At 30.2% G+C, this 24,329-nt stretch overlaps 1 protein-coding gene and 1 long non-coding RNA gene across 3 annotated transcripts; one reads left to right on the top strand and one right to left on the bottom strand.

Moving 5' to 3' along the window:
• Positions 1-456: 456 nt before the first annotated feature.
• On the top strand, positions 457-23,474 carry LOC413472 (innexin shaking-B). Of its 2 annotated transcripts, XM_396916.7 has the most exons (6): positions 457-677; positions 5,847-7,210; positions 14,946-15,165; positions 19,997-20,286; positions 20,892-21,145; positions 22,285-23,474. In XM_396916.7, exons 2-5 carry the CDS (start codon positions 6,848-6,850, stop codon positions 21,138-21,140), a joined length of 1,122 nt encoding a protein of 373 aa, XP_396916.4. In that variant the 5' UTR covers positions 457-677; positions 5,847-6,847; the 3' UTR covers positions 21,141-21,145; positions 22,285-23,474. The 2 variants fall into 2 exon arrangements, with proteins under 2 accessions (XP_396916.4, XP_006570948.1); XM_006570885.3 differs by lacking the exons at positions 457-677; positions 5,847-7,210 and adding an exon at positions 11,571-12,453.
• LOC113218822 lies at positions 7,186-12,016 on the bottom strand. Its single transcript, XR_003304793.1, has 3 exons — positions 11,878-12,016; positions 10,560-10,729; positions 7,186-7,321 (listed from the first exon to the last, which is right to left on the bottom strand). It is a non-coding gene; the product is annotated as an uncharacterized LOC113218822 (long non-coding RNA).
• Positions 23,475-24,329: the final 855 nt, after the last annotated feature.

Raw genomic sequence — 24,329 nt, 5'->3', positions numbered from 1 at the left:
TTCGGCAAATCCATCTCGACCAATAGCCGTTTAGATAGAGCACGGGCCAAACGGTATTAAAACGCCTATCCACTCGAGTTTTCGCGGGTTCGAGCAACGTCTCTCTTTCTCGCGTCGCGGCGCGTTTCGACGTCGCGCCTCCAACGCTCTCGAGCGATTTCGGGCTTTGGTGTTTCTATTCCTGGAGCGGGTTGACTCCTCGCTCGGCTCCTACGGGAGGTGCTATGCCCTGGCTAGCAAACAGTCGAGCGGAGTCGAGCGGAGTCGTGTCGAGTGTCTTGAAACGTGATTTTATGTGGCGTGTGAAAGCTGTGCGCGCGTGCCGTTGAATATTAAATAAAAAAGAAAAAAAAAAACACTAGCCCATTCATCGAAAGAAAAGGAAACTCTGTCGATCACTTCTCTTCTATTTTTCTTACTTACCGATTTCTTTTCTCTCTCTTCTTTATCTACTTTTTTTTTCTCTCGTTCCTTGCGTTATTTCATCTCGATCAACGCGTGACAGTGCTGGAAAAATTTTGTTTCACGGATCTGTTGATTTCTCTTCTCGGTGAGAACGAGGGGAGTTATGGAACTAGGCAAGAAAGTTTCGAGCATGCATGCGTTAGGCGAGCTCAAGTAATAAATTGTGTTATGGATATGGAATGAAAAATTAGATTTTTTTTAAATGAAATTTTGTGAGTATATAGGATGATTTTCTTTTTTTTTTAATGCAATTTAATGTCTTTTTAAAAGTATAAAAATAGTAATACGAGATAAAAGTTTTTCCATTGTCTCTTATTGTTAGAAGAGATATCGAAATAGTTTCGTTTTAAAATTAATAAATGCAAGAATTAAAATAACGATGAATTAAAAATTATTTACGTGTATCGAGGATCAACTTTACCTTTAAAGATATTTTCCACCAAGAAAAAGAGAAAAGAATATACTCTGTCAAGCTCTGTTACAACTTTCGTTCGAAATTACAATTTTTAGGTTAGGTGAATTTCTTTGCGCGACGACGTATTCCGTTGGCCGAGATAATTTGAAACGTCCATTGATGATTTACGTTAAAAAGATCGGTGTTTGAGAGTGAGCACTGTCTTTGCCGGTTTCTCAGTGGCGCGTCGGTGAAAATTTTTCAATTACCCTGACTATTTTCGGGCTTGAGCTCAGTACGATATATTTATTAGCGTCGCGACACCACGCGCGCGAAATCGATCGCGTTTGACGTTCGTTTATCGGCTATGGATGGATATCGGGCGTGTTATGCGGTGAATCCGTTTCGGAATAAAGAGTAAATTTTTTTCCCTAGTGAAAATCGATAATGCATCGAATAAATTTTGGATAACTTAAGAGAAAAAAAGTGCGAATTCAGTGTAAAATATTTTCGAGACAAGTGCTTTCGAAAATTAATTTTTGAAATGAAAGTGGACATTGAAAATAATTTTCTCGAGAAATAATTGTAAGAAAGGAGATTAATGTATTTAAAAATACTTTTTTCAATTGAATCTTTATCGAATCTGTGTAAATTTTATTATTCATATATACATAATATATAGAATATAGGTTAGATAACGTCGTAAAGAAATAGATTTCTTAATGATTCTTTAATTTTTAAATTTCTTATTTTCTTCTCATTATTTTTTTTTGTCAAGAAAATAAATAAAAAAAAATAGATCGATATGATATATCTCTTTTTCTCATTTTTAATTAATTTTCTATATCTCGTGTTTTTCTTCGTATATTGCATTTAATTAAAAATCGTTAAAAAAAAAAAAAAAAAAGAAAAAACTCGATGATTCCATTTTCCAAATTTTATTGATCGTAATTCATTTGTGTACGTGGATTGCGCGGCAAACAAATCGATTTTGTGCAATGAAAGGAATCATATGTTTTTTGTTTGGCAAGTGTTGAGTTTGGTATTCGACGCGTGTCCGTGTCGACTCATTCTTCGAACGTTTTATGCGCCTTCTTGACCGTTCTCAATTAGCTTCGGGTTTCCCGAGAAATTTGAAAGAAGGAGACATTGTGAAAAAGGAGAGAGAAAAAAAAAAAAAAAATAATATAATATAATAAATTCGTTCGAAGTCGCAAGTTTAAGTTTAATTCAAGGTAAAATTCGATTCTTTTATTCTTATCACTTTTTATTTTGTCGCGTAAAAATTAATATTCGTATATTATCGCGTAACGAATTTACGTTATTACGTTATTGTTTGTATAAAAGTTATATTATACATCGATCGAAGAATATTGTTTCGAAAATTATTTCCCTCGATATTTATTGTTGATTAACTAATCGCAGATTAGTGTAATTCATTTTTACATTGATAAGGGTTGTTGTAATTAGGTTGTAATTGTACACGATATATGTATGTATATGATAAATTTACAATAAAACATTCTTATTTATTATTATCATTTAAAATTCTATGGATAGATTTTCGGCTGATATTTTCGAAAAAGTATTCTTTTAAACGATCTTGAGAATTAGACGACGTAGAAAAAAATTTTTTTTTGCATATCTTTGAATTTAATTACTTCTTTGTGCGATTTTTCAATTTTCAATTTTTTTAAATTAAATTTGTATTATTATTAATTTATATTTACGAAAACGTATATAAATTAAAAATCGAGATAGAAGAAATATATTTTTGGAATTTTGTTAATAACATTATTATCGATCCGTATAATATTTCCAACAGTGAAAGTTATCGAAAAATATATAAAATACAATGATAATGATGTAGATCCGTAATTTTTATTAATTTCTCGTTTCAAAAATATTTTTAAATTTGAAATCGTGGAAAAATTCTATCAATAATCCTTTCACGATGAAAAATTACTAGACAAAAGATCAAACACGCATTGAACATAGTCATAAGTAAGAGAAAACCATATTTGGCTAGGATTTTAATTTACATGAAAATTGGAACACGAAAATTCCCTATCGCGTTAAAGTTAGATTACAATTTACCAGATTGTAGCCAACCTCTCCGCGTGTTCCAAACGGGATAAATTTATTAACGCAAATGCACCGCAAAATGGGTTCGTTGAACGATACGAGAAACACACGTTGGATCGTTCATCCTTCAAATTGTTTCAACTTGAACAACGTTTCTAATTTTGTTGACACGTATATCAGTAACGATTTTCTATATTCTGAACCGGACTGGATTTCCAACTCGAAGATCGTGACCTCCAACGAGGTCGCCTCGAATGATTTTCGAGAGAGGATTTATTAATTTTATTTATAGGGAAGCGTTCCGTGTGGAAAAAGTGAATGTAATTTCATTCCGTTGGAATTAATTGCAATTTATCAAAGATTTCTTCTCTTTTTTTTTTCTTTTTCTTTTTCTTTTTCGTTTCGATTGGAATTTCGAGTGGAAATAAAAATGATCAAGAAAGTTTATTTTAGAGAAAGAAGAATCGTGTACTTGTCAATGTGTTAAATTCGAGATAAAATTTATAATAAGTTAAAAAATTTGGTTAAAAAAATTGTTATAAATTTACGATTCGATGTTTCAGTAAAAGAAAAAAATCTTTTTTTTTTTAAATCTTCTAATTTATTTTCAACAAATAGAATTTTTTTTATAGGCGAATAAAAAAATATTCGATAATTTTTGTTAAAAAATCTACATTTTTTTTTCCAATTAATAAGATTTCAATTTTAAAAAACAAATATAAAAAATTTAATACGTACGATCATCTCTATAAATTTTCGTTTTTATTAATAAATATTGAAATGAATACAATACATAATACTCGATTAAATATGTTTTGTCACTTTAACAGTTAATTTCATTCACTTAACCTCTAATAATTTTCTGAACATCTATTTGCTCGGATAAATCAATATATAATATATTCCGTGTATAGTTTCGATCCTGCGATAATTAACCTACTATTTTTACGTATTAAAAATATTCGCTATAGAAATTCTTACATAAATAATTGGAAATAAAAATAACTATGGCGCTTTTCCAAAAACACCGCTTATTTTATTATTAGTATACCCATCAGATTACATGATGGCTAAAATAAATCCTCTGCATCGAATTGTTTTGTCTTCGAAAACGAAAAAAAAAGAATTCTTGTGCGCGCCCTCTGGGTCGTTTTACGCGACGCCGTAGCGTTGTCATTGAAGCGCGCCTTTTCATTGGTGACAAATCTTACGGATCGCTTCGTGCTGACACGTTTATCCCTGTATCCTTCCATTTTGTAGGCGGGGGTGAGAGGAGAGGGGAGATGGGGGAGGGGAAGTATTCGCGTGTTCTTCAACCGGTTTTTATTAAGGGATTTATCGACTCGACGATGGTGCTTTATTGCTCGTATCCCTGTGTGGTGGAAGAAAGTGCTAACGGGGCGTAATAGTACTGTAATTTGTGCGATGCAAGCTATACATGTTTTCCTATACACGACTTTTTTTATTGAATATTTCGTGAGCGTAGAACACGTGAATACTTTATATTTCGTCGTAACGGGACTATTATAAAAGATTATTTTTTATTCTATTACAATTACTTTATTTAAATAATCAATAAGCTTCGTTTCAAATAATTTGTATTTAATTCAATGCGATTAGATTGAATCGTCGTTTTCAGAAAAATATTGATATTATCAACGGATGATAATAATAACTAGAGTAACTAGACAGGTAACTAGGAAATAAATTCACCGCGTGCGAGAGAGAAATCGCAACTCGACAAGGAATAAATGCGATAACGATAAAATTCGTTACGTGTAAATCAATAAACGATAAAATAAACGAATAATAATTGTATAATTTCGAAGAATTGAACTCTCGGTCCGCGACACAGCGGAGCAGGGCTCGAAGTAGTCGGTAGTTAAGTTAGGAAAATGTATTTTTGCCTTGCGCGTGTTGTCATCGTGTGTGCATTTCCGTGCGGGCATCGGTTCTTCGCCTGGTCTCGTTTGAAACAAATAGCGTGCGTACGCGTAAACGCTAAAATAGAATGGCAGGCATATTAAACAAAGCCACGATTACCGTGAAGACCCCTTTACCCAATTCCCGTGGCAGTCCATGTTACGCTATAATTTCCTATAACAGTACAACTCTCCCAATGGTTATTGCCATTGAATATGATTAATCGTCGAGCTGGTAATTAACAGGCAATCGTGTCAAATACAGTTATATTACATATGCAGTGGGCTAGAATGTAGTTTCAAGGGGGTTGATTCATCAATCGAAAACAGCAGTAAGAAATGCATATAAACACACGTCCTATTTGACTTTCTTTATGAGATAGTATATAACGAGTTCTGTGTCCCGTCATTTAACATTTGATTATTTTCACATGAGATGATCGAAACGAGTATATATACCATACCTTTGTGATTCGAGCTTATAGATGTCTTGTCAATGATCTGGTTATTCTCAATATATTCCAATATTTCTCATAATATTTTCCTTCTGTTCCCAATATTGAACATTTTCTGCAAGGATGATCTAGATATGACTCTTTGTACTAAAGAATAAATAGAAAATAAAGAATGATATAATTGAAATATATGGTTTTCAAGTTTCTGATAATATTTTTCTTGATACAATCTTTTTTTTTTTTTAATTTATCTTCAACAAATTGAATGCAACAGGATGCACATAATCTTCTTCTGTAATCAGATATAAATAAATTTAAATAAAATCAATAAAATATAAAATTATAAAAGTATATATATATATTTTTTGATAGAATTATGAACTGATGCCAAATTCAATTAAAATATCATAAAATATTAATATTTAATCAATATAATAATGACTAAAATTCAATTCATATATTTGTTGTACATTTAAATAATTTTCTAAAAGTGATTTTTCTTAGTGAGAGAGTTTTTTTTACTAGATTTTCTTTACATTTATCGAGGACGTGATTTGTAAAATAAAATTTTAATGGTGAATGAGAAACATATTTACATGGTGATCACTAAATCTAGGAATGTTGCAAGTGTAGTAATATACAAAGTGCAAATTTTCTTTAAATGGATATTTCTGGATATTAAAATCCATAAGTGATCTATCCCAACTGCCATTTTACCAATAAACGAGGTAATCAACGAGTTCAATAGAAATGAAACGATGAAAAATGTTCGAAAGAGGATATAATTTTTTATAACCTCACATCTCTTCGTCGAAAAGAAGATATTTCTTCGATATTGAAACACCTGTGTTTTCCTGTCCACCGAGAGAGAAAGGGAAGAACGAGAAAGAATCTGAAAGACATTTTTACCAGGGAAAATCATTCCAAATTCATATCGAAAACATGAATTTATCCGACGAATATTCAAAAATATCCAACAGAGCACACGTTTGGACGTCCATCTCCTCGGACACTTAAATCGAAGAAAATTCGAAAAGCGAATCGAGAGCGAAATGTTATAAAGTGAAGAAGAATGAGCGAAAAGAAATTAACGACGACAAAGGATCCGACCGATTTGAAGGATCCCAAGGTCGGCGATCTGTTTCGAAGAAACCGAATTACAAAAATTTCTTCTTTCTTCCATCAAAACGATCAAACACTCGTCTCTGTTGGATCAACTTCATCAAACGAATAAAATTTTTGAACCTTCGGACGAACATAACCTCTTAACAAGACGCCTCGTCTTACGCCTCGTCTTTTATAGGTTAGGCTGCAAGTCTGGATCAAAGATGTGAAAAGTACTAAAAAGATCGACGAACGATGTTTGGAATCGTTGGTGATTCGATAATGCACCGTTTCGTCGTGTAACAAAGAGAGAGAGAGAGAGAGAGAGAGAGAGAGAGAGAGAGAGAGAGAGAGAGAGAGAGAGAGAGAGAGAGAGAGAGAGAGAGAGCGAAGAAACTTGACAGTTTCTTCAAATATCCAAGATGCTGGACATATTCCGGGGCCTGAAGAGCCTGATCAAGATCTCCCACGTGCACATCGATACAGCTGTATTTCGATTGCATTACAGTTTTACCGTGATCCTCTTGATCTCATTTTCGTTGATCGTTACTACGAGGCAATACGTCGGCAATCCGATCGATTGTATCCACAGTAAGGATTTGCCGGAGGACGTGCTGAATACGTATTGCTGGATCCATAGTACGTACACGATCACTGCGGCTTACAGAAAACGGGAAGGATTCGAGGTACCGTTCCCTGGTGTGGATAATTCCAAATCGCATCCAGAGGCGGAGAGGAAGGAGTACAGGTACTATCAATGGGTCTGCTTCATGCTGTTTCTCCAGGTAATCGATCGATTGGTATTTTACTGTTTCACCATTGCTTGTTGCACCATTTTATTTTCTATCTTGTTTATAATAATTGAGCTGTACGAAATTACCGATTGATATCTGTAACTGATAATTTTAAATTAATAACAAAGTTGGAGAAAGGTTATGTGAGAAAAAGAACGAAAAAAATAATTCAACATTTTTCAATAATATAGAGAGATTTTTCATCGTGAGTAACGATCAATTTTAAAAACCTGAATCCTTAGTTTATTTCTTTCGAGTAACAAGATGTCGATTTTCTAACCGCTTTTGTGTATAACTGGTGGCAAAACCCATTTGTCCGTATTCTTTATTTTTCCTGTTGAAGTAACGAATAATAGTAGAACGGCTTAATATTAGTCGAGACGTTATTCATTTTACTGTTTACTATTTTTAATAATAATATTTGTTAAATGATACTTGCTATTCTTCTTAAAGAGAAAAAAAAATTTTGTTATCTTACTTGAATTTCATTTTTCTATGTATATACTTTTCTATAGAAACTCGATCGATCACATATCGACGTAAGGATTATCGATTTTACTTGGCATATCTTACACTTCAATTTACTTCATACGTTACATGAAATCGATTTGGACACAGAATTTTCTGAAAAGATCTCGTGTTGTGGAAAGAATAGGAGAAAACAGTAGTGAGAAAAATGATGGTGGAAGAACAAATGGCGAGCGTTCTATCGTACGATGCAATATAACACCAGTCACTCCTTCTGTTCCTCCATCTTTATTTTTCCCCCACTATTACTTTCTCCCACTCTCGAGTAAACTTTCTCCCACTATTACACTTTTTCAGCGAGATTCGCAACTTAGGTTGAATATAGTCTTCATAGTTAATTCTGCTTGAATTTTAATTCGTTTACACGTAATCGCATCGAAAAAGATTTGGCAATAAGAAAAGCCGGATAACGAGCGAACTGGTTGCGGCTACGGCCGAGGAATTTACTCGGTGCTTACAGAAGCTTATATCTAGTTCATTGCCAAGAAGGAAACCCTAAGCATATTAACTCGTTAAACTTCTAGCCGTTATACTTCGTCACCGAGGGTCGCTATCGCGAGAGTCGCCTTGACGTTTGGTCAAAGACGTTTCTCCACCGTCACCTTTCAACTGATCTCTTCAACTAGAACATGTTGTTAGACGGAATTAGATAGACTTGATTCAATATCGATCGTTGGAATAGACGGTTGGCCACGCGATTTCCTTTTTTTTTTTTTTTTTGTAAATTTAAGAAAATAAGATCGTTAATTTTTTTTTAATATTATTTACATTAAGGATCAAAATATAAAAATAAAATTCTTCTTTTTGTGCTATTGTCAGTTATCAAATATTTTTCTTCCTAATTAGGTTAGATTAGGTTTGACAAAAAACATAAGTATATACAGATATAGATATTAATGAAGTTTTGATTTGAATTTTAATGTTTCTCAAGCATCATTTTTATGATTTTTCAAACAAACATTTTTCGATTTTAAACTATATTCTCATTTTGGAAATATTGAAAAAGAAATGATTATGTTATATGTTGCTATTTGATGTTTTAAATTTAAATATAATAAATAAATAAATAAATCAGAATGGATATTCACATTCATTGCGAATGAGAAATGGATATATTACATGGTTTAACAAAATAGAAGATTACAATTTAGCATTATTAAACAAAAACTATTGTGAAATATTTTACAATAGTTTATCAATGATTGAAACATTCTTGAAAACAATTAATAAAAAAAAATAGACAATACAAATAACATTTCTAAAAATGGAAAATTTGTAGCATACGTCTGACTAATTTTCGAAACCAAACACAAAGTGTTTACAAACAAAACTAGATATGCTTGAGGTTATTGCTATGTAAACTAAAATCCATGGAAGTTATTTACATAGCTTTGTATGATTGCAATCATCGGCGAACGTGGCAAGTATCTGTTACGATGAAGTTTAGTAACAGTGAACACCGAAATACGATTTTATTTTGTAATGCATATCAGGAAAATAAACTATGATAATAAATTATTATTCGCACGATGCAAATAATATACGCGTTTATTTAGAATTCGAATTTGATTCTCTCAATAATCTGTTTAAAAAAAAATTCGAAGATATCTTTCTCATAAATAACTTATGATTGGCTATGCAAATACTAATCAAATCTGATCTAATTTAATTTTTTTATAATTTCTTTCTTCACATAAAATATATGATAATGTATTTAAGAAATAACATCACATTTTCTTATATCACAGTTGATTACAGTAAGAGGTGATTAAGCAAGATATTTAAATTCAATTTAGCCATCCGTGTAACGATCCAAAATCTCTTCGTTGATTCACGCATAAAGCATAGTTCCATAATTAACTGAACATGGAACGTATCCAAACGTTCTTCGAGATAATTATAATTGCCTCCAGTACACTATTCGAATATGATCCAACCAAAGTAATGTAGACCCTTGGATCTAATTATAGAGCGACAATGACCCGAATGTTTCGTCTCCTTTTTACTCCCTTGACTCTCGGTGTCCGTTTTTCTTTCGATGACAAGTATCGTTGGCAGAAGGCCAGTTCTTAATAATCGCGGTATATTATTCAACAAGATATCATAACCTCATCAAGAATTTTTATTTTTTTTTTCCCCTTAACCTGGTACGTCGTCATATCGGTGAAAATTATCGGTGCTCTCTTTTTCTCAAGAACTGTAGGTCTTTGGGGGTGATCTTAATTTATTTGTTTGTTTTCTTTCTAACCTACTTTTGCAAATATTTTGCGTTGTTGCATGTGTTGCACACTTGCTCTAACGATCATGATGAGATCAAAAATTTTTTAAGGAAAGCAATTTTCAATCAATCGAATCGCTGTAAGGAAAGAACTAGGGGTCACTAAAAATTTCTAGGGGTAACTAAGAACGCTCGAAACTTAAAAAAGAATGTCGAAACTCGAAAAATGTTGAATTCTCAATATTTGAAACTTAAAAACTCCCTAATTTTAATAATTGACTTAATAATTTGTATAAATAATTTGTGAAAATATTTTGATATATAACATATATTATATTAATGTTTATGCATCTCTCTTACTATTTTCTGCTTGGAATGAAATTAAAAGTTGTTCGTTTCATATTTGAATAACAATTATTTCAAATGTAGATTTAGATCCATTTACAAATGCTTTTTAATGAATGAATAAGTATAATAATATATATAATATAAGTATAATAATAAATAAAGTATTATGAAAATTCTATTATAGAAACCAATAATGAAATAAAAACTACTTATAATTAAAACTTGGTAAATAACATGAATACGTACATTTCATTGTCATGACAAGAGAAAGATACTTAGAAGATCATATAAGTTATGTGTGTTTAGCATCGAGGCCAAGGGATGCCTCTCAAGTTCGGCCAGTCTTCTAACGGCTTGCTTCCGCGCCCCACGTGTGTCTCACCGTGTCCGAATAGTCGTTTCATCCTCTTCTTCTACTTCTTTGTCAAAATAAAAAGGAAAAAAAAAAAAAAAAAAAATGTAGTAAAAGAAGAAACGATGCGATGTGTGTTTAATCAATTCATAATGTGCCCATAAAGAAAAGAAAAAAAAAAAAAAAATCACTTTTCTATAAAGACCGCGTGTGAATCTCAAGATTTCTTCTTGGAGTTAAAAGAAAAAAAAAAAGTCTGGAGATTGAAGAAAGAAATTTTTCCAAGAGATCTATCTATCGATTCATTCAATCTTTTTTCACGATGAATTTTAAAAAGTTTGTAGATAGAAACGTTGAAAAAAGTCAGGTAAAAAATGGAGAACGAGATATAATATTTTTGTAAAAAAAATAAAAAAATAAAAAATATTGGTGGAGCGAAAGATAGAAAAGCGGAGAGTAAGCAAAAATGCACGTAGTGAAGCTGTTCTCGATTCGATCGAAAAAATTCAATTGGCCGGAATTTTGCGAGGATAATCACGAAGAACACGACGAGGAAAACAGACTCGCAATAACGAATATCATTTCCCTCTGATTTTTTCGTATTCTCTTCCGCGAAAGTCTTTCGAAATTTACAAGAGAAGTTTTCAACGCCGTTATATCAGTGATAAATCGAGAATTCTGTGATATATATATGTACGAAACCCCGAAGAAATTTCGTAAACATTGAACATCGTGAACGTCGTTCATATTTATAAAAAAAAAAAAAAAAATAAAATTGGAATTTACACCAATCTTAATAATTTCCAACAATTTTTATAATTTTTCAACATTTAACAACTTTCGATCTTAAATCGATTTTTATTTATAACTTAGCACTCAGTGATAAAGTTTAATTTCAATTCCCAATTCTCAATTTTAATCATTTTCAACGTATCGTTCAACATTCACCTATGAAAAAGGATTTTTCAACTTTAATTTTTCTAAATATTTTTATCGATTCAATTAATTTTTCCATTAGCCTCGATAATTCCTTAACCATTGATATTCAGTTCCATTAATATTTCTAATCAAACTTTAATTTTAATAATATCTAATTTTTCTATTTTTTCTAACCTAACCTAACTTTTTCAATTTTGATAATCCCCGAAGAATTGACTTCAATCTAATTCTTTCTTCAATTTTCAATTTAATAAATAATTTTGTCAAACTAACCTCAATTTCAAATCGATCCGTAATTCTCCATCCGTAACAACGATCTCCATTTTTATCGCGTCCAAATAACCAAATCCGGTAAAAACGGATCAGCTGAACGAAGAGGGCGACTGTCTTCTCGAGGAAGATACTTCCGTGGTCTCGAAAGCAGTTCGCCGCGATACACGACGTACAAAGATGCCTCTGTTGCTGAAAATGATCGACGTGTTCGGCTCGTTGAGATCCCTGTTCAAAATTCAAAAGATCTCTGTCGACACGATGACATTTCGGCTGCATTATCGCGCAACAGTGGCGCTACTCCTCGGTGGATGCGTCACATTGGCCTGCAAAAGTATTTCCGGTTCGCCTATTCATTGCGAGGCGTCCGGTTCTGTGGATAAAATCGTGTTAGAGACTTTCTGTTGGCTCCATACCACGTACAGCATGGTGCACGCGTTTAACAAGAGTCTGGGCCAGGCAGTGCCGTATCCTGGCGTGTCGAACAGCAAAGGTGATGGGATACACGGGCACGTGTCGCATCCGTTGGTCAAACAGCACAAGTACTATCAATGGGTCATCTTTTTCCTACTAGTGCAAGTATGAGAAAATTGTTTCGTTATTCGCAGTAGATATTTGAAATCGAATTAATATTGGAAGTTGAATTTTAATTTAAAGGCTCTTTTAAAGGAGTCAATATTATTTTATATTTTTGTCTAATAAATTCTGTTTCTTAAATTTTCACGAATAAATCTCATTCGTTATGATAATTTATTCGATTATTCGATTCTTAATACTTTTTATATTTTTATATTAATAGTTTTAATATTGGAATAAAAATTTTTCTTATCGTTAAAAATGCTTTCGAGAATGGTATAAATTTTTACCAACATTAGTTTTTCGCTAATAAAAATAAAATTAAAAATATGACATTCTTATAATTAAATTAGTCATTTAAATAAAAAACAAGTATTTCTAATTATCGATTCTAATTAGCAGATTATAATTATACTCATAAGTCAAGGTTGGGTCTTCAGAGTCCTTCAACAAGTTTTTATTTAAAAGCAGAATAATAACTGCCGTTCGATGTGATCGTCTTAACGCAGAACATGGGAAAATCTCTTCGCCGGAAGGTTATGCGTAATTAGAACAGTTCTTGGAAATAGATCTCATTCACGAGGGAACGATCAGAAATAGCATCGTTGTTCTTTTATGAATCATCAATCTTGAATTTTAGTGTTTGATGATCCTATTTAATCTTTTCAGATAAAAAAAAATCATTTATTAACGGATATATATGAATTTTTCATGCCTATGTAATCTATTAATTATTATGTTCATTAAACTACGTTCTAATAAAGTAAAAAAAGTTGAAAAAATTATTTTTTTTGAAATTAAAATAAAAAATTAAAATTTTTGAAAATATATTTATAATAGTTTAAATTTTTTTCTTTCTTATTCGTTATAAGAGTTAAATAGTTGATTTCACGAGTTAATGTTCATACTCATTAAAAATCTTCATTTCCCTTGTTTGCAATGTGTTCGTTTCATCTCTATTCTTCTTTGTCGCGTTCGAACGGTTAAATGTTGGATGAAACGAGACAAGAAGAACTGTCACGTGTTCCAACCGTTCCACCGGGTTTTCCGCTTGTTTGGCCAATTTTATCCATTTACCGCCTGCTCCCACGTGGCGTTGCTGTTCTTCCTTTTTTTCTTCCGAACAGTGCATGCACCCAACTGGCACGTGAGCACCGGTGAAGTATAGTTAGCTTCGTTCTATTTCCATCCATGGTTTTTTTCTTTTTGTGTTGGATTCGCGTTCAACATACAACGCAAAAACAGAACGACCCTTTTCATCGCCCTATAGTTACGCTCTTTTCTTTTTCTTCCATTGGATTCGAAGCTTTATGTCGATTTATAATTTTGACGTATATAATAACAAAGTGAGAAAAAAAAAAGTTCGTTGATTGATACTTTTACTTCAATCGATATGTTTTTATAACAAACATAAGAGAATTGTTTCCAATTGGAAATTAAGAAAATATCTGCAGAGTTCCAAGTTAGGTTAGGTTAGTTCAGTTTTACTATTCTGTGACAGATGAAAAATTATTCATCGTACGATATGTTTGTATGTAAAGAAAAGAGGTTATGTAAGCATGATATATTATAACAAATGAAAGTTAATTTGTCAGAGTTTCTAGCATACTAAAAATTTTTTCAGAATATTTTTAAAGTTTAGCAATCTACGCGTACACATTGGAAACACATATTTAAAGGTTAGAGTTTTATTTTTTGCTTTATCACTTCTATTTTTATATGTATACACATAAAAGAGAATCCACTTTAATCTTTAACATTTCGAACTTTTAATGACTCTCGTAACAAAATTTCTCCGATTAGTCATCTCTACAATGTATATATAAGCTCGTTAAGCAAATGAATCGTTCCTGATCAATAACAATTAATCAATTCGCTTGCTGAAAACAATGCCCCCATTTATCGCGATTTTATCGTTTCCAACGAAATCCATAGCTAATTTGATATCTTTAGGCGCGTGCCAAGAGTCTGAGAACAGTGTTGATGATCTATCGATCGAGATCACTGATCTCGTATAGTTTGCTAATTCCGTGCGTTATAACGATAGAATTATTTAAGTTTTTGGCAAGATGACAATGCAATTATTCCGGTAGATTTGACGAATAGGATAATAAATAAAATTTAACTAGACAAAATTACTTTTAAATAACTTTAATATTTAACTTTTTAACGAAATCATTAAAATTAAAAAATTCTCTAAAAAATTTTTTTAATTTTGGTATCCAATATGAAAAAAAGAAAAGTTACAAATTTATTTTTATTTTTTTTTTTATATTTTAAATTTTCAAACTCATATGTATCGTTGAATTTAAATTTTAATTATTTTTTTGACAAATAACTTATTTATCAAAAAAAGGTATTATTTTATCGACAAGATATTTCATTAAAATATTCATATTGTTTTTTTATTCATTATCGAAACAGCAAGATATATTTGAAAATGTTTTACATTGCGCAGCAAAATTAAAACGTACGACTATTTTTTTTTTTTCCAGGCAATCCTCTTCTATACGCCTCGATGGCTGTGGAAAGGCTGGGAGGGTGGCAAGATCCATGCGTTGATGATGGATCTCGACATCGGCCTTTGTTCCGAAGTCGAGAAGAAGCAGAAGAAGAAGATGTTACTCGACTATTTATGGGAGAATCTTCGGTTTCACAATTGGTGGGCTTACAGGTACTACCTCTGTGAAGTTCTCGCTCTGCTGAATGTGGTCGGTGAGTGACACGATATTTTTCCTCGATAATTTTATCGTTATGTGACAAATCACATTTTCATAAATTTTATTTCATTATTGTTTTTCAAGCTCATTTTAGAAAATTACATCAGATATAAGTTACATTATAAAAGATCATTTTTTATTATATATAAAGATTAATCTTATATTATAAGAAAATTCTTAATTGAGATTTTTATCCACTTCACAGATTATGTATTATAGAATCATTATTCATTTAATATATTTCTATGTCAGTAGTTCGAAGGATAATTCCTATTATCATTTTCGTGTCACATGTGACATTATCGATTCAGAATTAAAGAGACAACAGCGCCACTAGGCGGGAGAAAGTGTAATTAAATATAATGATAATCTATCGAGAATCTTGAGCGAGGAAGATTTATTTTTGATAATTTTTTAAATTACGTGTAATATAGCTAAAAAAATCAAGTGATATATGTTTATATGTATAAAAAAAATGTCAATGAAAAACAATTGGTAATTTACTTGAGATTTTAAATTGTTTTATACAATAAAAATATTTGTATATTGTTATATAATGTCATTATATTTGTCGATCTGAATTCGAAATTTTATTTATTTAATTCTACTTATTTATTCAATTTAAAATACAATCAGGATAATGGTTGATAGTTTGCTATTGATTAGATGGATTAGAGTGAATATCATTTGTAATTCCCAGGATCATTATCATATGATTACCGTGATGAATTGTAGCAATTTTCATTTGATAATTAGGTTAAGTTTCAGTTAGCAGAATTTTTGTTGCGTACAAAAATCAAGTCATATATATATTTTTTATATATTTTATATATATAAATTTTAAATAAAAGAAATATTATAGAAAATTAAATATAAATAATTGTAAGTAAAATTATTAAATATATATATATAAAATTACAAAATTGTTAATTCTCAATTTAAAATATTATTCAACGATAATATTACAAATATATAAGATACATATTTTATGTTTTGACCATAGAACTGGCTTGACTTAATTCTTTTTTATGCTACCAAAAATAAATGCGATGAGTTTCTCGACGAACACTAAAAGGTAAATTAGTTCCTTTTTGAAGTTTCACGCTTTAATGTCATTCCAGAAGAGGTCGAGTTGCAATCCCCATTAGAGGTGTACGAATAAATGACATAAACCAGAATGCCACTATAAATTCGTCAAGCTACTCTAATGGAGTTAAGTCTGTAACATAAACTCTCTTCTCTCCCTTTTTCTTTTCTCTTTTTTCCTTTTTCTTTTTCGTTATTCACTTTCAGTCGTATGTTTGCCTCCTTTGAGGTTAAGTTTTTTTATGTACAATATATGAAGAATAATTTATATAATATGCAGCATTATAAACATGTCCATTGTTTTTATTTCTTTTTTTTTTTGCAAATAAAAACAACAGAAGAATGTTATTATTAGGCTTTATCAAAATTAATATAAATAAATGACCTAAAAAGCTATTTTCAAAACAAAAACTTCTATCCATTACACAATGGAATATTTTTCAAAAAATTGTATTGATTTTCAATGAAGTTAATGATTATTATCAAAAATGAATATTTTTCATAATTCTAATGAATGTGTTCTTTAATCAAATTATATAATTATATAATAATTCACCCTATATAAGAAGAAACAGAAGTAGATAGAATTATTGATAGAAGGAATGGAAGAAAATAACTTTAAAGAAAAGCAAGACAGTCGTACAGATTAGCCATTTTAGAATGCACAGAGCAGGTGGCCAGTTGTATCGTTGCCAAATTTTATTGTGAATCGTTCATTCACTGGTTGCCTGTTAACACCGATTCCCCTTTATAACCTATACCTGACGAATGAGCAGACATGGAAACTCGAACCAACCAATCCAAATTAACATAAATGAATAGTAGTAGTAAAGATGAACGAGATGCACAGTCAAGATCCGATTCAACGCTGTTTGTTGATTCCTGATTCCACAAGTCTGGTTTCCCTATTCCGTTATAAGCACACAGAAGTCTGTACGTTTCATCCTTATTATATGATCGTGAATATTTTGGTTTGATGTACCAATAACCGAGGAAATCTCGTTTCACGATCGTTTGTACGTGCTATCCACGTTTGTTCGCCCATGTTTATTTCGTTGACGTCTCTGTTTGCTGACATTTGTTTGTTTGATGAATTTATATACGTAAAACGGAATTATAATAGTAGCGCCCGCTTTAGCATTCGCAGTTTGAACCGGGCAAATGACTTGTGCGGATTCAACTTGAGCGAAGGAAAGAGGATAAAAGAGTAAAATAAACAAAGCATCGGTGTCAAATTTTCTTCACCAGTTTTTATCTCATTTTAGCACATTTTACTTTGTTTACTTCGAGTTTCTATTTCTTCAAGAATTGATGCCCAAAACGGTGGAGAGGTTAAAGCAAATATGTATGTATGTAAATATTGTACATGTAGAATGATGCTCAACTGTAGGAATAGAGAATTTTTAGGTTAGAATTAATTATATGTGTTATTTTCTTTAATCCAGTTAATTAAATGTATGAATCAAAAACATTAAATTAAATATAATTCAATTCAATAATTTGATCTAGATTTAACAACTGGATTTTTTAACAATTATTTGTTAAATTTGATTTAGATTAAATAATAGAAAAATTGGATCAAATAATGTTATATCACTAATAATTTCTTAGTTAAATTAATACTTACTGATATTTTAAGAGGATCTTTATTTGTTTAACTTTATTATATATGTTATTTTCTTTAATCCAGTTAATTAAATGTATGAATCAAAAACACTAAATTAAGTATAAATTCAATTCAATAATTTAATCTAGATTTAACAACAGGATTTTTTAACAATTATTTGTTAAATTTGGTTTAGATTAAATAATAGAAAAATTGGATCAAATAATGTTATATCATTAATAATTTCTTAGTTAAATTAATACTTACTGATATTTTAAGAGGATCTTTATTTGTTTAACTTTATTATATATGTTATTTTCTTTAATCCAATTAATTAAATGTATGAATCAAAAATACTAAATTAAATATAATTCAATTCAATAATTTGATCTAGATTTAACAACTGGATTTTTTAACAATTATTTGTTAAATTTGGTTTAGATTAAATAATAGAAAAATTGGATCAAATAATGTTATATCACTAATAATTTCTTAGTTAAATTAATATTTACTGATATTTTAAGAGGATCTTTATTTGTTTAACTTTATTATATATGTTATTTTCTTTAATCCAATTAATTAAATGTATGAATCAAAAACACTAAATTAAGTATAAATTCAATTCAATAATTTGATCTAGATTTAACAACAGGATTTTTTAACAATTATTTATTAAATTTGATTTAGATTAAATAATAGAAAAATTGGATCAAATAATGTTATATCACTAATAATTTCTTAGTTAAATTAATACTTACTGATATTTTAAGATGATCTTTATTTGTTTAACATCATCGAATTTCTATTAAAAAATTTGCTAATAAAACCCATAACGATTCTCATTTCCTATGTAATCTTTCGCTCGTAAATAAGAAACTAAAGATTAATCGTTAAATTGTTTTCCGGTTACAGAAGATTAAGAATCTCTTTTGCCGATTCGAGGGAAAAATATGGAAACAACAAAAGCCCCAAAAGTCTGCGGCCTTAAAATCCGTCAGCCGTGAAAGAAATATAGAATCGTTAAAAGTAAAACAAATAACAGAAAGAAGATAAACATATCAACAGTGGCGGCCGACATAGGGAAAATGGTAAAAGGAATGGCAAATAGGAAAATTTTGATGGGCAAAGAGAAACATACAAGAGAATTTGCCCTGTATCCACGTTTCGTTGGAAACGGATAAGGCTTTCTTTGAAATTTCAAAATAACCTCACGTGTGGTCGAAACGATTATTTTAATGATTTTATTGTTCATTGAAAAAATTATAAAGTATCAAGAAAATTTTTCCCATTTCTTTCTTCTTTACTATGTCATGATCCCTGATGAGAGAAGAAAGTAGTTTGGTGGGTCATTTATTATTTTTATTTATATAGGAAATTCTAGTTTTAAATTAGAACTTGGCTTGAAGAGGAAGAAATAATTCTCCATAACCATAACCTTTTTTTTCTTCTTCTTTTGATGAAAGAGAAGTCAAATGATTTTCCGGTTTAAAAATAGCCAACCTAAGAAGATAAAGACACCATGGTTATTCGCTTGTCAAAATGATATATGAAACTATAGATCAAAGGATACTTCTTGAATACGTATATATGTACACATTTCTGAAAAACTGTTGGACATGTTCCACTTTTATTACAAAATTCTCAATCTCAGACAAATTTTTATGCAATACGATAACAAAATATGTAAAATTCATTATTTTAATGAATTTTTCCTAATGCTAATTCTTTCAAATACGTGAAAGCTTTGATACATAGAAATATAGAGGTTAGATTAGATAGGTTAGGTTAGATATTTACATTATATTTACTCCTTCCTTACTTGATCATTTCTCATACGAATATATACTCAGAGAGTCATTCAAGCTATTAAAGAAAAGAGGAATCCCTGTTGAATGATTTCATATTGAAACAATGGATCGTAAATTTTTTTTTAATGTTTTGACGCTTAATTCTTCTTTGTCTTTCGCCAACTGTCACTTTCTACATTCGATGTCAGCAATGATGATGATGATGAAAATCCGAGACTTTTGTATTCTCTTGCTGATCATAGATAATCTAATAACGAAGAATATAAATATTGTGCCCAATTTAGGAAAGAATAGAAGAATTGTATGAAATATTTGAATTTGCGCAGGTCAGATGTTTCTAATGAACCGGTTCTTCGACGGTGCGTTTTTGACGTTTGGTATCGACGTGCTCAGGTTTCTCGAGTCGGATCAAGAAGACCGGGTCGATCCTATGATCTATGTGTTCCCGCGGATGACCAAATGCACCTTCTACAAATATGGCGTAAGCGGTGAGGTCGAAAGGCACGACGCCGTTTGCATACTGCCCTTGAATGTTGTCAACGAGAAAATATACGTTTTTCTATGGTTTTGGTTCCTCTTTCTCGGCGTGCTTAGTTTCATCACGGTTTTATATAGGGTAAATATATATACATATATATATTTTACAGTAAATTTCCAATTTAAACCAGTTGTTGTTTGCTCTTCTCAAATTGATTATTACTTTAACCTTTAAGATTTAAGTATTTGTAATTATAATTTTGTTGCTTTATGATAATATAATAAATAAATTGAGAAAAAATCTTAATATTGTAAATTCTATTTTAAATTTTTATTTGTAAGAGATAATCTTGTTCTATTTGGAAATGAAATTTCAAAACAAAATAATTTATATACTTCTGTAAATGCTTAAAGTAACTTTAAACTTGTTATTGATATATATTAACAGTTTTCTTTTCAGAAAAATGAAAAAATTAAAAAAATATTCGTTTAATTTTTCTTCTTGTACAATAACAAACTGATTGAAATATTCTTTTTTAAAAAAATGATTGAAACCTATTCTTTTCTCCTTATATATATATATTTATCTTCTTTTTAAAATTTATATACTTAAATGAGACTAAATGCTTTCTCTTTTTTTTATTATTCCACGATTATGTTATTTTTTTTTTTTTTTTTACATCCGCTCAGTCTTTTTTTTTTTTTAATTTTTATTATTTTCTTCTTTTTTTTTTTTTTTTTTAGATCGTAATTATATTTTCGCCACGAACGAGGGTATACCTTCTACGATTACGATTTCGTTTAGTCAGAAAAGAGGCCGTAGAAACGATAGTTCGGCGGAGCAAGGTCGGCGATTGGTTTCTTCTCTACATGCTCGGCGAGAATTTAGACACGGTGATATACAGGGATGTGATGCACGAGCTCGCGAATAAGCTCGCCTCGAGACACCATCACAGTGTGCCCGGGATCAAAGGAGAGCTGCAGGAAGCCTGATCGAAGTGAGTAATGGGAACAATTTTTTTTTTTTTCGATTAACGAATAATTTTAATTAAAAAAAAAAAAATCATCGTTCTAATTTTAATTTTTTAAACGACGTGAGAAAATATATATAAATAAATTTGAATATCGATCTAGAAGCGATAAATATCCGTTTTGTACCGCGTTAGTCAAGTTAAAGACACTGTAACCACGAATATCAACGATACTAACGTCGTTGTATTTCAGGAACCATTGTAAAATTTTGACAAAAATTTCTTCGTTAAAAACAGGATATACTTTCTATATATAAAAAGCATTGCATTGTTCTTCGTTGTAAAAAAAAAAAAAAAATGTAAGAACTTTTGATTACATAATTAAAAAATTGCCATTGAATATCGATCGATATTTAAATTTATAAACTTTCGGAAATTTATTAAAATTTTACTTCCTAAAAAAAAAATAAAATAAAAATCTATACTTTTATCAAAAGTGAAAAATCGAGGTATTAATTGAAAAAGTAACATTTTTCAAAATTTTATTTAGTAGTATTCCTGAAACGTAGAGAGGTTATGGTTAAAATATCACTCTGTGTGTATATGAATTTTCTTCACAATTTTCTTATGTGTTTTTGTAAAAGAAAAAAAAAAAAAAAGAAACCTCTGAACGTGTGGCGTCATACGACCACTTGTGGCTGATATCCCTCGATACAGACTTGCTTGCATAAACTTGCAGCGGGCATAAATTTGACGGCAACAAGCTTTGGACATTAACGCGTCCTCCTATTTTCGGCCATTTAACAGCCAGCCATGCAAGAGAGGCTCTGTTCTGTTCGAAGTTTCGGTTCGAAATAACAGCATCATTTTGAAAGCGACGCATGCGAAACATCAGTTGTAAAAGGAAAGAATGCGGATGGTATATTTGTCCATCGACGCGCAACAGGCAAATCGATATTGCGCTCTGCATATAGGTTAGGTTAGGTTGGCGCGGTAACGAGTTCTCGTTTATTCTCCAAGTTTCAAATTACGAGATTTGGAAAGTTGATGTAATAATAATAATTAAATTGTTATTGATTATTAATTTTTTAGAGGAAATTATTTGTAAATAATAATATTTAATTTATATATATATTCTAATATTCGTATTTTTGTCAATCTTGCAGATTGCCTCGGAGAGCTATGGAAACGAACACGATTCTTGAGGCGACGAGAATATTTTTCACTGAAAAACAAAAGTGCAAAGGATGCCAAAGGTGGAGATTCAAGGATATGCGACGAAATAGAACGGATCGTTTTATATCCGCAATTGGAATCGCGTGTTTTCCTTCCTTGTATCTTCGATACGGTTCGAGTGTTATTTTGTGAATTATTTTTATGAACGTTGCGCCGTACCAACGAGAAAAAAAAAAATGTTTGTATTAATAATCATGCTCGCGTGAAAAGACAAATTGCCAGCGTGCCTTAAACGACGATTTTAAATTTTTCGAGCACACTCGAATTTTATAAATTGAAAGAATAGAATAATAATATAAGGAAAAAATGGACGAAATTGTAATGATATTATATTTGAGATTGAGAAGAGATTTGAAGATTTAAAGAGTTTCATGGACCATTTTTACACGATTGACCAATCGACTAAAAAATTAGTTTCTTACAATGGAATAAGAATGAATAAGACGAGAAAATGGTTTTTTATTACATTGAAATTCCTAGTGTCTTGTTAGAAATGAAAATAAAAGTATGTATTCCTTTCACCTAAAGTGTTCTACCTCGTAAGTACAGTTACGTTGAAAGCCGGCAGGTTGGAACTCCGCCATTTTCTCATGGAACGCGTGTTATGTATTAGGTTATTATAGATGATGTGATCAAATTTTTGCAATAAAGTATAAAATGATTAAAATTTTATTGAAAATGTATTTATATATCTACTGATATATAGAGATTGAAATCAAAGAAAAGAAAAATTTTTCAGTTTTGAGGTTATAATTTTATTAATATTCTGAATAGCTTCAAAATTAAACTTGTATTAGAAAATATTTTCAAAATTAATTTTCATCTATGATTCGTATTAATTAAAGATGGAATATTTGAAACTGTGAAATAAATAATATTTAAATGAAATCAATTTAATCGACTCTGAAAAATTTGTTGGAGACATTTTATATGCGACAATTTAAAAATACATTGATAAGAAGATTCTGCAATGAGAAAATGTACTATATTTTTCTTTTGCAAAGACTGTGCTAACGTAAAACGAACTAGCGAGAGTAACTTTTATCGACAATTCGTGAAAAATAAATGTATTTTTATTTAAAAGATAATTTAATAAATATAATTTATCATATTGAAAGAACAAAAAAATTATGTTTATCACAAATCCTGTTATAAATTCTCTGTATCTTTGAAGATATAACAAGAGAATGATTACGTCTGTGAAATGTAGGAATTTTGTTATTGAGTGAGAATTTTTTTTTATTTATAATATTCATTATACGTGTAAAAAAATTTAATTTGTATTAAAAATCGAATAGTGCAAATTTTCTTCAAATTAAATAATATTCATCTTAATTTTCTAATTTTCATTAAAATTATTATTGGAATAGTTTCAGTTATGCATGCTCTATTTTGTATATAGATATTTAGAATTTATTATCGCAAATATTCCTAAAAATACATTAATTATATGAAAATGCCTTTAGAAAATTACGAAAGATCGATGGAGATATTATAAGATACATAGATTGATAATTTTACAAAATTTATTAGGAAAAAAAAAAATATAACCTACAATTTGTCAAATCATTTATTAAGATAAACGAGTAAAAGAAAGCAAATATTGTATACGAAAAAAATTGAAAAAACATCTCTTGTGACGCACAAAACATGTTCATTTAACAGAAATAAAAGAAAAAAGATTTTATTAGATTCGCATCATTAAAAGAAAAATTACATATTTACCATAAAACTTCGCAACAATAACATTTATTACGCTATTTCAACTATAAGGATATGAATAGGATTGAACACGAATTCGGACGAATCTAGCCGAACTTGGACGAATTGAAAAGAGACAGACATACTATCTCTAATTAAATTCGCGCGCGTATTTCAAAAATCTAAAAAACAATTCGATCATTATTACGTATTCACTTGACGAATTACTGAATAAGAAAGTGCAGATATTTTGTTTTCATCATAAATTTGCTCC

This window comes from Apis mellifera, linkage group LG6 (genome assembly GCF_003254395.2).
Source record: "Apis mellifera strain DH4 linkage group LG6, Amel_HAv3.1, whole genome shotgun sequence".
NCBI lineage: Eukaryota > Metazoa > Arthropoda > Insecta > Hymenoptera > Apidae > Apis > Apis mellifera.
Note: the sequence above shows the minus strand (reverse complement) of the source record. Positions and strands in the feature narration are given on the sequence as shown.

Excerpts from the sequence above, each read along its gene's own strand:
- LOC413472 (XM_006570885.3), top strand. The coding sequence starts at position 12,055 with ATGCCTCTGTTGCTGAAAATGATCGACGTGTTCGGCTCGTTGAGATCC. Across the intron at positions 12,454-14,945 it reads TCTTTTTCCTACTAGTGCAA|GCAATCCTCTTCTATACGCC; the intron begins GTATGAGAAAAT and ends TTTTTTTTCCAG. Across the intron at positions 15,166-19,996 it reads CGCTCTGCTGAATGTGGTCG|GTCAGATGTTTCTAATGAAC; the intron begins GTGAGTGACACG and ends GAATTTGCGCAG.